Genomic DNA, 15170 nt, shown 5'->3' on the forward strand with positions numbered 1-15170 from the left:
CTGAGCTCTGCCTCTGGCTAAAGGCTGCTCGTCCGCACATCCATCCTTTGCAATGAAAGAAGGAAAACACCCTGCCGGTCCCGCCTTCTTGCTCCCACAGCTGTGGCTTCATTGGAGACGGTTTTTCAAGTAACGAGCTCACCCAGGAGATGTCAGGGAGGTTAACGGGGCTATCCTTGGATGCGGGTTGCAGTTTGCAGTGGGACTCGCTGAACCAAAGTCCAACCTTCTGATCACTCCGCAGCCTGGCACGCCCTGGCCCGAGGCACGTTTACTGGTAGGGCTTCAAATTGCCACTGAAGTTGGTCTTTGGAAACGGGGCTGTGGTGGCAGGAAGGAGAGCTGGAGCCTGAAGGTTTCCGGCTCCAAGGTCTCGTGAGTGACAGAAAGCTCTTCTCCTCCACCCGTCACAGCTTGTTTAGGGGGGACTTGGGCTTCCTGTCCCGTGCTCCCTCCCACCTTCTGGTGCCTGTTTCCTTGAATCCAGAAGCCTGGAGCTCCTGGTCTTTCTTGGGGAGCGCATGTGGCGTGGATGGAGAGGGAAGGACCTCGAGCCTGCTGGAACCCGGGCTTGCTCTGCCCTTGCTGCATGGCCCTGGGCACAGAGAGACCTGCCTGCTGTGTGCTGCAGCCCCAGCATCGATAGAAACAAGGGGTGCAGTGCTCCACGGGGGCAGTTGTGAGCATTAGGTGAGACTGAACAGAGAACACCTGGTGTGACAACCGACTCTCAGTGATGCTCAGAAGCCAGTCCCTTCCTTTTTAGCCCAGCCATGGGCAAACTACGGCCCGCGGGCCAGATCCGGCTGTTCTATCGGTTCTCTTGCTCTCCTCTCCGCTCCTTTACTTTGAATTTATATTAGTTCACACAAACACTCCATCCATGCTTTTGTTCCGGCCCTCCGGTCCAGTTTAAGAATCCATTGTGGCCCTTGAGTCAAAAAGTTTGCCCACCCCTGCTTTAGCCTGTGAAGGAGGGAAACGATCGCCCAATTCAGGCCATGGAACTGGGGCTACTGCTCCCTGTGTCGGCCTCCCACTCCCACTCGTCACTGTCCAGTAGATGCTGGACACTTGGATTCTTCCGCGCCTTGGCATGTACCTGAGATACCAGCCTGTTTCTTTTCTGTGACGTCTCCCAGGCCCACGGAATCCGGAGACTCTCTCCCGTCTGCACCTTAGTCCTGGGGCATGGGCAGCGATCTAAACAGTGACGTGGCCAGGGAAGGAGGAGGACCAAGAATGTGGTCAAGAAAGTTGTGTTAGCCCGGCCGTGGGGGCGCAGTGGTTGAGCACTGACCTATGAACCAGGAGGTCATGGTTCGATTCCTGGTCAGAGCACATGCTTGGGTTGTGGGCTCAATCCCCAATTGTGCAGGAGGCAGCCAGTCAATGACTCTTTCTCATCATTGATGGTTGTCTCCCTCTCCCTCGCCCTTCCTCTCTGAAATCAATAAAAATACATTTTTAAAATACAGTTAAAAAAAAAAAAGTTGTTTTAGAACCCCGGTACATTCACATAGAGAAAGTCTGCGTTCTAAACTCAGGTTGGTTTGAGTTCAGTTGCTGATGTTCTAGAGCAGGGGTCCTCAAACTTTTTAAACAGGTGGCCAGTTCACTGTCCCTCAGACCGTTGGAGGGCCAGACTATAGTTAAAAAAAAAACAAACTATGAACAAATTCTATGCGCACTGCGGGCCCGGGATGAGTCAGCTGCTAAGCAGGACAGGCAGCGGCACCCGGTGGGCCGGATAAATGTCCTCGGCGGGCCGCATGTGGCCTGCGGGCCCTAGTTTGAGGACCCCTGTTAGAGGTTCTGGGCTTTTCTCACCTTGCCTGCTCCATCTGGTGCAGAGTCCTGTTCAGTGATTAAATGGATATAAATTATCCACTGGTCTATCTTTTAATGTTTTTATTCTGCCATCTGGGTCCCCTTTACACCAAGCATGGCAAACTCGCGGCCTGCAGGCCGCATGCCTCATTTATTTGGCCTGTGTTAGCCTTTGAGTTTGACATGCTTGCTTTACACGGTGCTGGGCTGCAGGGGTAGGTGCCGAGAATAGCAATGGTGACAGAGCATTTGTGTGATTCTCGGAAGCTATAAACACACTGTATACTCACCACCCGGCTGCTCATACGTGTTCTCTGGCCTCTTCTGGGTAAAGGACCAGGTGAGAATCCCTTGGCCAGGAATTAAGTCCTCGGCTATGATGTGACGTCGACCTGCCTTTTGAACTTAGCCCCCACACACCTGCCCAAAGTCCCTGGCGTCAACCCAGGTGACCTCACCCTTTCCTGCCTGGAGTATTAGCCCTTGTCCTGCGCGTGCTTTGGGGACTCCTCCTGGACTTCCAGCCGAGAGCGCTCCCATTTGGCGTCTCTGAGGGCTGGTACCTCTCACTGGATTTAATTCTGTGCCCATCTCCATTAACTCCGTGTCCTGTCTGCCACTTACCTTTAATTGATGTTTAATTCATGTTTGCTTCTTCATGCTTCGCCTGCCGATGCTGCTAGCTCCCCAAGGGCAAACCATGTCTTAGAAGACTTCCTACCACAGGGTCATCTTCTGCCCCTGGGAGGGGTAGGATGTCTGATTGGAATTTTTCTCCTCTGGTGCCCTCGTGAGGTAGGACAGGCAGTTCCTACAAAAGAGGAAACTGAGGAAGGAAGCGGCCCTTTCTCCGCGAGCACGGGCCTTGTCCCGGGGCCCGCAGCAGTTAGTGGCCGGACTGGGACCGGCCTGCAGACCACCAACTCCCGTTTCTAACGTCTGCTCAGCTCGTCCTCCCTGAACACAAGACCGTGCGTGGCTTCCTGCCGTCACTTCCCTAAATTGTGCCGCTTTGTCATCAGCGTGCGATGCTCTCCAGACTTTGGACTGGACCCCTGGAACCTCGAGGAGCCTGAGCTGGACTGTGGCCTCCTCCTCAGCCCTCACAGGCCACAGGCCAATGCTCAGTGCTGTCCAACCTGTATTCTTTCTCTAATGGTCCCTGGCTATACAAGCGCAGGGAGAGAGGAGCCACGTTTTGCCTGGGCGATCGGAGGGGCTCTCCTTTGTGGTTGAGAGCAGTGTTTGCTGGAGCCCGTGGAGAGGACCAGAGGGAGTCCCTGCAGAATTGACAGGGCCTGGTGGTCCCAAGGAGACCTCAATTACTTCTCGTGGGGACACAGGGGAGCAGGAGCAGTGTGCCTCATTCAGCTGTGGGCTAGTGGACGCGAGGCTGGACAGCACCGAGCTCCTGCGAAGCCCTGGAGTGTGGGGATGGGTGTCGGGCCTCGGCAGGGAGAAATTTGCTGGCATTTTGGTGATTACCATCTCGGCTGTGAGGGGCGGAAAGCTGTTGTAACGTGATGCTGTTCTTCACCCTTCTGTCAGCAGTAAAAACAGGCTCTGGAGTGTCATACCAAAATATGAAGGTGCCGTGTTAAACACAAGCCAGATGGTGGATACAGCAGGAGAGGGGGCACCCATTAGTGGTCTATTTTAAACATCTAGTTATTTATTACCAGGGAATTTTTCTCCTTTCACCCATTGCCTACTGGTTCTCAGGGCACTTAAAAAGTATATTTTTATTGATTTCAGAGAGGAAGGGAGAGGGGGAGAGAGAGAGAAACATCAATGATGAGAGATAATCATTGGTCGGCTGCCTCCTGCACGCCCCCTACTGGAGATCAAGCCCACAACCTGACCATTTGCCCTGACCAGGAATCGCACCATGACCTCCTGATTCATAGGTCAATGCTCAACCACTGAGCCACACCGGCCGGGCCACTTGAACTCTGGAGAGCAGTGAGCTCTCGGGTACTGTTTCCCTCACCTGACAAAGTGATAAATGCAGACGCAGTGTTCAGAGCTTCATTTAGTTCGGCCTACTCCCTGGGGAAACCCAGGCCTGGAGAATGTGAATGATTTGAAATTCATGGCTGTTCTGTGATTTTGACGCCGAGGGAGGCCCTTGCCCCTGGGGACCTGCTTACCAGACCCGCATACCTTGCACACCAAGTCGCAGTCGCCTCTGCTGGACCGGCCCAGGTCCACGTTCTCGGTCATCTTGGACAGAGTAAAGGTGACCCCGCCTGTGTACGGAAGTGGGGTGACTGCTTTTCTCCCTTTTGTGCGTGTTTATTTAAGGTGGGCCCTGCCCGGACCACTCGCCTGTGCCGGAGGTGTTGCCGATGCCGCTTTGGGATGTCTTCCCGGTTCTCCTCCGTGCCGCGCTGGGTCTCAGCACAGGCCTGGGGAAGGACAGAGCTGTGGGCCTGGGCGCATCCCTGTTTTAACGCCTCCGTGGTTCTGGAAGGATGCAGTGTTACTCAGGCTTTGCCCGGGAATCTGGGTGATGGAGCACCTTGCCTGTGTTCCTATTTTAAGACCTGGAATGCACATTTATTTCCATACCCACCATTAATCCACTAAAGCCTTTGCCAAAAGCTGATTGGTGATCTAGCATGTCAGCCATTTGCATGGCAGTGAGAATTTGGTTGGAGAATGGGTCTCACTCAGGTTGCCTCAGAGTTTTTGAGTTCCTCTGTACTTAAAATGTTTCCAGTTTAAAGGTTGTTTATAGCCCTAGCTGGTTTGGCTCAGCGGATAGAGTGTCGGTCTGCGGACTGAAGGGTCCTGGGTTCGATTCCAGTCAAGGGCACATGCCCGGATTGGAGGCTCGATCCCCAGTAGAGGGCGTGCAGGAGGCAGCCAATCAGTGATTCTCTCTTGTCATTGATGTTTCTAACTCTCCCTCTCCCTACTGCTCTGAAATCAATAAAAAAATATATTTTTTAAAAGGAGTGATATCTTTCCTAGAACGTGCGGTGCTTTACTGGGTAAGGAAGAGAGCACCAGCAGGACTGAGCCCCCCTTTCCGCCTCCCCTCCTGCGTCCCTGTGTTAACAGTAGCAGAGCCTGAAGCCTTTCAGGGAGCTCGCTCACCTGGTGCTAATGCTGCTCCGGTGAGTGGGGGAGGCAGCAAGCAGAGGCCTCCATCTCCACATCCAAAATGAGCTCCGGCAAGGGACTGCCATGAACAAATTCAACAGGAGGTGCAGGTGACCCCCACTCATTCTGTACCCCCTCTTCCATTGGTTTTCATGGCAACTGCTGGGAGGAGGGAAGTTGTAGGCTGAGAAGATGAACCCACATCCTCCCACTTTAGCTTGTCTCCTTGAGCTGCATCCTTCCCCTTCCCACCACATCCTCCTGGAAAGAGCCATAAAGAGTCCATGTGACACCGGCCACGTGTCCTTCCCTCTTTTCTAAAACCCTCCCAAGTCTTCCTGGTTAGTAACTAGAGGGTCAGGTCAGCAGTTCTTTCAAACCACAGAGCCACTTTCCAACAGGACCTGAAGCGACATTTCAGCGTAAGCCTACATCCGAGTTGGTCTCTTATCACGTGATCATCTGGCGTGGAGGAGATGAGTAACCGTGATCATCTGAGAAAACCTGTGGCTCCCCGACGGCACATTTGTTTGATATTAACACTGGGTAGAGCTCTCTAAAGAATGATTCCGTTCCACACCGGCAGGCTGCGTTATTGATCATGGCTGCCCAGGCAGCCTCAGCACCAGGAGGAACCCAGAGGCAGTGCTTTAAGGTCTTTGGTTAGCGACGGTTTTAGCAGGAGACGCTCACTGAACTTCTTAGCTCTAACGTCACAGGTTCGTGGCTGCTGCTCAGAGTGCGTGTTGCTTGTGGAGCATTTTTTCCCCTTTTCCCTGAGGTCCCAGAACCTTAGACGCTATTCCCGGGCCTATTTGCCAGTGTACCCAGACCCGACATTCATTCTTCATGGTCAGCGTTTCCGCTCAACTCTATGAAACTCCAAATAAGCCCCAGGGAACAAAGTACCATGGGAAAAGGCAGGGAGACCTGGTTGAGGATGAAATAAAATGAGATGGGAATAAAGAGGATCGGCCTGTGGAAGCGTGTCACTACGACGTACTGTGGGTGTGGCGTCAGAGGGAAGCTCGGGGGCAGAACTACAGAGACAGGCTGCTTCAGGTGGGGTGTGCACAGGGACAGAGGTGGAGGCCTGCAGCATGCCATTGGAAGAGTTAACTGAACTCAGAGGCAGGCTTCTTTCCCTCACCCATTAAGCTGAAAGTACCGATCCTTGAGCTATGTGGTTTGGACCAGGTCTCTCCTCATGGTTAAAGCCCGTGCATACATTTCCATCAGCCATGCAGTCATACGAAACATCTGCCACGTGGCTCCGGGGACCCCCTGCAGGTCTCCCCTGTGTCAGTCAGAGCCCTTTCCTCTGCCTCTGTCCCACCCACACTGTCCGCTTTCAGCTGTTCAGTGAGCCCTACGCCTTCCCACCCCAGGCTTGTCCTACGGATAACCTCTGAGCCCGTGGTCGGCAAACTGCGGCTCGCAAGCCACATGCAGCTCTTTGGCCCCTTGAGTGTGGCTCTTACACAAAATACCACGGCCTGGGCGAGTCTATTTTGAAGAAGTGGCATTAGAGGAAGTTTAAGTTTAAAAAATTTGGCTCTCAAAAGAAATTTCAATCGTCGTACTGTTGATATTTGGCTCTGTTGACTAATGAGTTTGCCGACCTCTCAGCCTAGGACATTCCTCTCTCCCTGCTGTGTCCACCTGCTCCTTGGCCATCCAGGGCTCAGCTGGAATCCTGCTTTTGCAGCAACGCCTGTCCTGATGACCCGGACGAGGTTAGGTCTTGTCACATGCTATGGATTTCCGTGCTGTCCAAGCAGCTATGCCCTTTTCAGTAGATGAATTACATGATGTGTCTGACACCCTTGAAGACAGGGATGTATAATGATGTATGTAACACATTTGGCACAGCATCTGGTATGTAAGATAGCAAATATCAAAGATACGATGGTGTTGGTTGGCCTGTGCTAGAGAGATGGAGATGGCTCTGCCTTCGGCATGTTTGATTTTTGTTTCGTTTAAGTAATAGGAAGCATTGGGTTTTAGCACAACTTTGCCATTTGACCGTGCATGTCATACGTTACAGAATGAAGCTTGCTTCTCTGCTCTTTTTGCATCCTCCTTGACCCAAGGATGCTGGGTGGTTTTGCTCCCCCAGTCTCTGCATTAAGTTTCAGCTCCTCTTCACCTGGGTAAGAGTCAGGAGCAAGTTCTGAAGAGATCTGGGTTGGGTCTCAGGAACCCACCTGAGTAGCCCAGAAATTATTCGTGGACTTTCAGTGACTTAGTTCCTGATAAACAGTGTGTTTACGCATATCTGATGTGATGTAACATCTAATTCCTCTGGAATCCGGGGAAAGGGAAGGCATTAGGTCCAGGAAGCCTTTACTGGATGACTAAACAGTGAAACCATGCAGCTGGACTTGCTGCTGCGGGAGGAGGATGGACTGACTCCCCAGCAGACGGGAGGGGGATGGACTGACTCCCCAGCAGACGGGAGGGGGATGGACTGACTCCCCAGCAGACGGGAGGAGGATGGACTGACTCCCCAGCAGACGGGAGGGGGATGGACTGACTCCCCAGCAGACGGGAGGATGGACTGACTCCCCAGCAGACGGGAGGGAGGATGGACTGACCCCCCAGCAGATGGGAGGGAGGATGGACTGACTCCCCAGCAGACGGGAGGGGGATGGACTGACTCCCCAGCAGACGGGAGGGGGATGGACTGACTCCCCAGCAGATGGGAAGGAGGATGGACTGACTCCCCAGCAGACGGGAGGATGGACTGACTCCCCAGCAGATGGGAAGAAGGATGGACTGACTCCCCAGCAGACGGGAGGGAGGATGGACTGACCCCCCAGCAGACGGGAGGGAGGATGGACTGACTCCCCAGCAGACAGGAAGAAGGATGGACTGACTCCCCAGCAGACGGGAGGGGGATGGACTGACTCCCCAGCAGACGGGAGGGGGATGGACTGACTCCCCAGCAGATGGGAAAGAGAGCGCTTATGCTCTGGGAGGCTGTGTGCACACGTTCTGTGGGGGTTACCTGTGTCTGAGCCCCTGGAGGGAGCCTTCCAGGTCTCCTTCACTCCCCAAACCTCTGGGATGGATCTCAGGCTGGTCCCGTGTGGAGACAGGTGGTGGCTTCTGTGCTCCGTGAGCGATGGAAGCTGCTCAATAAGGTCTTGCGTCTTTCGCACTGAGTTCTAGAACAAAACTCATGTCCTGAGCAAATGCTATTGACTGATTCCTCTGTTTTATCAAAAAGGCCCCCTGCCCACCCCCCAGAGCCCGGATTTTAATTACAGAGCAGAGAGGTGCGTGCCTGCGAAACCCTGGCCTCACGCTCGTGTGAGGGCACAGCCATGAGCAAGGTGGGCCTGTCCTTGTCCCCTAAACACAGGTGGGAACGGACAGGCAGTTTACCCCTCAGCAGCTGGATTAGCTGTGGGGTCACCTCTGGTCCATTCCCAGGGGACTCTGCCCCGACTGCCATGCCTCAAGTCAAGGGATGTTACAACCCAAACTTCCATCTGCCCAGTTATTAACGCTGAAGCCGCCTGGAGTGGCATCTAAGCGGGCATTGGCCCTGCTTTTCCGTGTTCAATTACAAGACACTTGTGTGAAATGTGTACTCGGTGGGCCCCGGGCTGCTGTAAGAAAGTCAACATTTCTCCGTGAGGGGGAGACGGAGAAATACTGCTCCTGCTCCAAGCTCACTATTCACCGTGAACTTGGGCAAATTGGTACTTTGTACCCACAGTTTTTTCCTCTGAAGTATTAGTGATAACCCTGCTTGCCTGACCTTAGTGTTAAAAGTAACATGAAGTGATTGAGGTACCTGAAATTACTCACATCAGTGTAAGGTTACGGAGGCGGCATTCGTCATTCCAGGGAGCAGGTGTCCAGCTCCATCCTGTGCAAGATCCCATCCGGACCCTGCCTTCCAGACCAAACAGGAACGGGACCCTCATCACCGTCACTCTTGCTCGCACGACATCACGTGCTCTGACACCGTCAGATCTCATTTCATTCTCGGAGCGCCTTGTGGGTGTCTAACTTTCACCCGATTGTACAGCTGAGGAGACCGAGGCTCAGACCTGTTCATCATCCTGCCCAAGTGTTGGTGCGGGTGGAAGTCCCACCCCCGCTGCTTGGCGCTGAGCCCACCCGCTCCATCTCACTCCCGCTGCATGGTGATTAGCGTGCACGGGGAAGTGCTCTCCGCTCCTCGACACCGAATTCTCATCTCAGCTGGGGCTTCCTGAAGCCCGTGTGTTAGCTCGGGAGAAAGACTCCATGGCTGGACTTCGTGTCCACCACCGGCCGGTGGGAGGAGCCTCTAGGGCCCGAGTGCCCTGGGAGCCACAGTTACCCAATCAAACCGCGTGGCCGGTGGTTCTCAAACTTGCTCACACATTGAATGCATCGGGGGAGCTTGAAAACACAGCCTGGTTCCCACCCGGAGACGGCTGCCGTGGGCCTGAGGGGTTGCCTGGCACGGGAAGCTGGAACAGCTCCCGGGGGTGTGACGTGCCTCCAAGGTGGAGCACTGCTGCCACCGGTGCCACTCCCTGCAGCCGTGGGTCTGAGAGCGGCCTCTGTGCAGCCCTGCAGAGAGGGAAGAAGTGAGCCGAGTGGAATGGCGCTCTGTCCCCACGCACTTGTTACTCTGCTTCGATATGATGAAAGCAAACGTGCCCATCCCTCAGCCCATGGAGGTCCCGCAGGGACAGTCGGCGTGGCACTGCCATGAATGCAGTGTGCGAGCTAGTCTTCCCTGCAACCTGCTGCCGCCAGGAAAGCTGTGAGAGGTCGGGTTTGTTTGGAGGAATTCCTCGAAGGTGAGAACGTGAAGAGGCAACAAAGGACCTTGGTTCTAGAGCGTATCTCTTTGGCTCTCAGAGGGATGGCTTTCTGTTGGAAGCATATATTTTATCTCATTGCCTCCCCAGCGACTGGCAGGGAGAACCCGGGCCCGCAGACAATGTACAGGGAGCGTGTGCTTCGTCTGCAACCAAAACAATTTTAAAAATAGGTGAAATCCCCATAACATAAAATTGACTATTTAAAGTGAACAGTTCATTGGCATTTAAAAGTGTTGTGTACCCACCCCCTTTATTTAGTTAAAAACATTTTCATGACCCTGAGGGAACCCCTTCCCTCCAAATTCTTTCCATCTCCACTGTCCAGGTCACGTCTTGCTTCCCCCAGTCTTCGCTGGCTCTGTGGTGCCGTCCCTCCCCTCTCTCAGTCGGTTCTTTCGGCTGCTTACCTTGCACTGATCATGATCCCCCTGGCACCGGGTTCCAGAGGCCATGTATCTTTGTGGGGTGGGGGTGGGGTTGGGGGAGGAGGTAAGAGGTGGTGAGGGCTGTTTTCCAAGGCAGCACGTAAAGCCAAGTTTGATTATGGTTAGAATTGCCCTTGGAAGGCCTGTAAATTGCTCATCAAGTGTGGCCTGCGTGCCGCTGGGTAAACAGCTCTGCTCAGTAATTTGTAGGCACGTTAAGCTGAGAATCCATGAAGTAGGGTGACGGTGGGAGGCAGGCAGGAGACCGGAGGCCGAGGGGACCTGCCGGCAGACCTCACCCACGGGCACTCTCACTACACAGGGTTTACTTTATTCTCGAGCAACAGCGAGCTGCTGTCACCTCAACACGTAGCCACGTGCGTCTCTATGGTGGACACGGAGGCGACGAGGCAGCAGCTGGCACAGAGGGGGCACCTGTTAGATGCCCACTGGGTTGAGTCTAAAGCTTGCTCAGTCAGATCCGTTATACACCATCCTTTAAAAAGTTACAGGAGAATTTGGCGTCTGCTTCCTAAGTTGACATTAACTGTTGTTGGGCCCCCCTCCTCTCTTGCCCTCCCCCGCTGAAGAGCTGCTGCTCTCTCTTGAGGAAATGGACACATCACGCCTCAGGGTGCATTTTTATGTGAATTACCTGCCCAACTAGATTACATGTGCCCTAAGGTCAGAGGATAGATGTCCATGTTTGTATTGGATTACAGGGTGCTTATCACAATATGTTTTATGTATAAACCAGGTGTCCAACGAGGCCCATTCTCTCTTTACCGATTCCTCTGACGATCAGAGCAGAGATTCCCAAGCTTTGGAGATTTGCTGGAGATTCTTTGGAGATTTGTTGGGTTTTGCACATGTTGTTTCGTTGTTTGCAGCACACTGCTGTTCTGTACGACCTTTGGAGATGATGGCGTAAAACCCTGGATAAAGTCAAAGCCAAAGGCCGGCTTGCATTCTCCCTGGTAGAATTCTACTTTCACTGATCTGTGAAATCCTCTTAGGACCTAGAGGTTGCCCTCTGCTCCCTGTTACCACAGCGCTGGATCTCCTTGGGTCCTGAAAGGAGCGGGAGGAAATGTGTCCCGTGGCTTTGGTTCTCTTGAGGCCCCTTAGACAGCGGCGCGTGATTAGAAACCTGAAAGCTTCGTTGTGTGTCTAAGTTGCTTCTGTTTGAATCTTTCAGAACACAAGGGTCTGGATCCCTGACCCCGAGGACGTGTGGCGCCCGGCCGAGTTAACCAGGGACTACAAGGAGGGGGACAGGAGCCTCCAGCTCAGACTGGAAGATGACACTGTAAGTGCGGGTCGAGGGGCAGGCCTGCCGGGTCCGCTGAGCAGGACTGGGCGGTACCTGTGGGCTTGGGTTTCTCCTGCAGGAGGGGCTTCGGAACCCTGTTGATGATAATGTGTGTGGCAGTCCCAAACCGTGAAACTGCTCCGTGGATGTCACCTAACATACGTGCCCCTGGTGTCAGCAGCTGGGAGGTCACTGGTGGCCGAGGCCAGACTCTCCTCAGTGGAGTGGAGGGGATGGGGTGTCCTTGGTGGGGAGGCAACGCCGGGAGGTGACAGGGTAGCTGCTGCACGGAGACAGTGCGTGGTGCCGTGGTGGGCGCACCCACTGCACGCCCTGCTCGGGTTGGGATCCCACCTGCACGCCCTGCCCGGGTTGGGATCCCTGCGTGGCCATCCTTAGCTTTGTGCCTAGAGCAGATCAGCCCTTTCTGTGCCTGTTGCTTCGTCTGGGATGGTTGGCCTCGGGCACTCGGAGGGTAAGATGAGTTACGGTGTGACCCGGGGTAGAGCCCGGTGCCTGGGCACTCGACATGTGTTAGCTGTGCACTGAGGTTCTTTCTCACGAGTTGGCTTTTGGGTGGCTTTGCTGGAAAGGAAGACAGGTGGTAACCGTGAAACCCTGTTCTCCTGCGTCTGCTTGTGTCTCTTTCCATGAGCCTCTGTGACCAGCGTCCTCTGGGATGTGTGCATTTCACAACTATTTGGGTTTTTTTTTAAAAAAACATTAAGAAATGTAGCTTTTATTTTTATTATTAAGAATTTGAAAATTTTTAAACTATAGTAATATGAATTTTATTTTACAAATATGCATTTGAAACCAAGAAGTATTTAGGGGGTCAGCTATTTTTTGCTATAAAGAGCTGGATAGTACATATTTTACGTTTTTATTTTTTTATTAAGGTATTATATGTGTACATATCTTACCATTGCCCCCCCGCACCCCACTCCCATACACGCCCTCACCCCCCAATGTTTTGCATCCGTTGGTTATTCTTATATGCATGCATATAAGTCCTTCGGTTGATCTCTTACATTTCACAACTATTTGAAAGCTCACTCTGTGCTGGGTTCAGGGGTGCATGGGGGAATGGTTGTGGGCCTGCCTTCCGGGGAGTAGCTCAGTGTCAGAGCATGTTCCACTGTGTGAGCATGAACACAGCGTGGCAAAGTGGCAGGAGTCCCAGAAGCAGGTGGGCGAGGTGTGGGAGGAAACCCGAAGGAGCGAGCCTGCCGCGTGGGACTGTTGAGGGAGGAGTGGCGGGAGCCAGCCATTGAAGGTTCAGGTGCCGTGGGCCCAGGCAGGCGTGTGTGCCAAAGCCCGAGGCCTCGGTGCATCCCTTAGGTGTGCTGAAGGGAAGGAAAGGCCAGTGCCCCTGGTGGGACCAGTGGAGAAGGGGCCAGTGGTGGGTAGGGTGCAGGCAGAGGTCATCTGTGCAAGGTCTGCAGTGGGGGAGCCTGGGAGGAAGCAGGTTTTGAGTGAAGTGGCAGAATGTGGGTTGAGTGTGAGGGTTGTGGAGCAGGCATTGCTTGGAGGACGGTGGGAGGGGCATTTGCCTCTGTCTGAGCTGCAGGAGCACTAAGTTGGTACCCATCCTTAGCCCTTGACCATGTCCTCTCTCACTGTTTTTCCTTCTTTCAAGCATCTTGGTCCTGTCTTTCTAGTTCGTTAATGACCCCCTTCAGAAATAAATGGGCCGTGGTTTGGGCTTTGCTGACGTGGTATCTGCTGTGGTTGGTGATTAACTCGTTGGTTAGTGGGAAGCGTGACATTCCTTCTCCTACTCACTTGGGTTTTGTGTCCACCTGAGCGTGTGCCTTGGTGAAGCTGGAACAGGGAGTTTGTTGGCAGATGTTGACTCCGAGGTGTGCACACGCCCCTCCCTTCCCTTCCCGGCAGGCTGCTCTGCCAGCCTCCCCTTCATTTGGAAGCGAGAAACAAAATTCCCAGCAGATGGAACGTGTTGACCGCGTTGAATACTTCCCACCCCACGCCCCACCCGAGACAAAGTGAAATTAGTTCACCCACTCGAATGGTTTATCCTCGCCAACAGATTTCATTTCAGTTGACCTTTCAAGTGGGTGGGTGTTTTGGAAGCGTTGTCCGGAGGTAGTGAGGAGTGATCCGCGTGGCCAAAACCGAGCAGATGTGTGCCTCCCCAGCTGCAAGTGAGTTCTGCCCTGCGGGGACGGTGCCTTCTCCTTTTCTCCCCAGCTGGGATGGCTGCACAGCATCGAGGTGTGCTAGCCCTTAGCACAGGACTCTGTTTTCAGACTGGCTCTCGCATCTCCGTGGATGCATAACGCGGCGTGGAGATAAGTGTAGCTTCCTCATTCTTTGCCAGGAGGGGAGTGGAACTCTGCCAGCAGGCCTTCTCTCTCCTGCTCCACCCCCTGCAAACTGCCGGGCTCCTGCCCTCTGGTGGCAGGGATAACTTCCCCGTTTCCATGGTTTCGCATTTCAGTTCTGTATCCACTATCCGGCAGCCACCTGGATGGCGAGGACCCCCTGTATGCAAGGGGCCTTGACTTAGTGAGAGAAAGACGGGAACACACGAACCTTAAAAAGGGGAACGTGCTCTATCCATGTCTTGGCATATCCAAGCCACGTCTAAGTGTTCAGGCCAGTGCACCAAGGGCACTGACATTGCAGTGCAGCCATCACCACCGTCTGTCTCCAGGTGCATGTCTGTCATCGGCCTGTTCCCTGCTGTGTTCGTGATCCTGGTCTCGGGGAGCCTGGGGTCCATTCCAGGTGGGTGACTCGGCATTAATTGTGTGATGTGGTAGCATCTAGTCTTTTTTCCCACCTCCAGAGGCCCCGCTACGAGGTAATGGAGTCTTTTGTGCCAGAAAGTTCATGATCCCTGATCACATCATGAACACGTAGATTTTGAATAAAACCTTGTTGGTGGTCCATGTTCGACACGTGTGGCAGTGCTGGAATCAAATCCCTGTTACAGGAAAAGGATCCGCTGCGCCTCGGCCCCGCCGCCCCTCTCGGTGTGCGCACACCCGGGAGTCCGTGGCTTTGCTGCTGAGCTTGCAGTTCTGCCCCTTTTCTGCTGCTCTGGGCATTTTTGCTCCTTATCCATTTCCCTGTAACCAATCCCGCCCGCTTATTTGTGGGCCGTGTTTTCCCAGAATTGCATGTGTGCGTCCCTCTGCATACTTGCTGGAGCGTCTTTTGAGGGGAGATTCGTCTGACAAAAGATGGGACGCCAGCATTTCTGCTTCAGGGTTTACGGGCTCTGGGCTCAGGGCCCGGCTTTCTGATCTGAAAGCTGGAGCTGGCTGGGTGACCTCTGCAGCCCTGCTATTGGCTGTTCCCTGTGCCTCTTCCCCATGGCGGGAGGGCGGGGTGGCGGGGGGGAGGCACTCAGAGATGCAGAGCAGATGTGCTCCTAGGAGGAGGGGGGAGCGGGGAGAGATTGGCCCATTGGGAAGTCTTCAGTGGCTCAGGGAGGTCTGGTTAGGGTCCCAGGGGTACCACTACTCAGCAGGAGGTGAAGGGGGCCAGCCACTCTAGAATTTAATGAGATAAAGATCAACTCTCAACACTTCATTTTCCCTAGTGTCCCACCTTTTGGAAGTTTTGTCTGCATCATGTTCATATAGTTGTTTACTTGTCTCCTGTATGGAGTAAGGTTGGTATAAATAAAGGAGC

General features: G+C 53.8%; 1 protein-coding gene across 2 annotated transcripts in view; it reads left to right on the forward strand.

The window, feature by feature from the left end:
* MYO5B (myosin VB) overlaps nucleotides 1–15170 on the forward strand; it is a 223144-nt gene that overhangs the window by 85602 nt on the left and 122372 nt on the right. For both annotated transcript variants that reach the window (XM_080684268.1, XM_080684267.1), the window contains exon 2: nucleotides 11394–11504. In XM_080684268.1, the coding sequence (XP_080540394.1) occupies nucleotides 11394–11504 (111 nt within the window). The remainder of the gene's footprint in view (nucleotides 1–11393; nucleotides 11505–15170) is intronic.

This window comes from Plecotus auritus (assembly GCF_963455305.1).
Source record: "Plecotus auritus genome assembly, chromosome: 8".
Lineage (NCBI taxonomy): Eukaryota > Metazoa > Chordata > Mammalia > Chiroptera > Vespertilionidae > Plecotus > Plecotus auritus.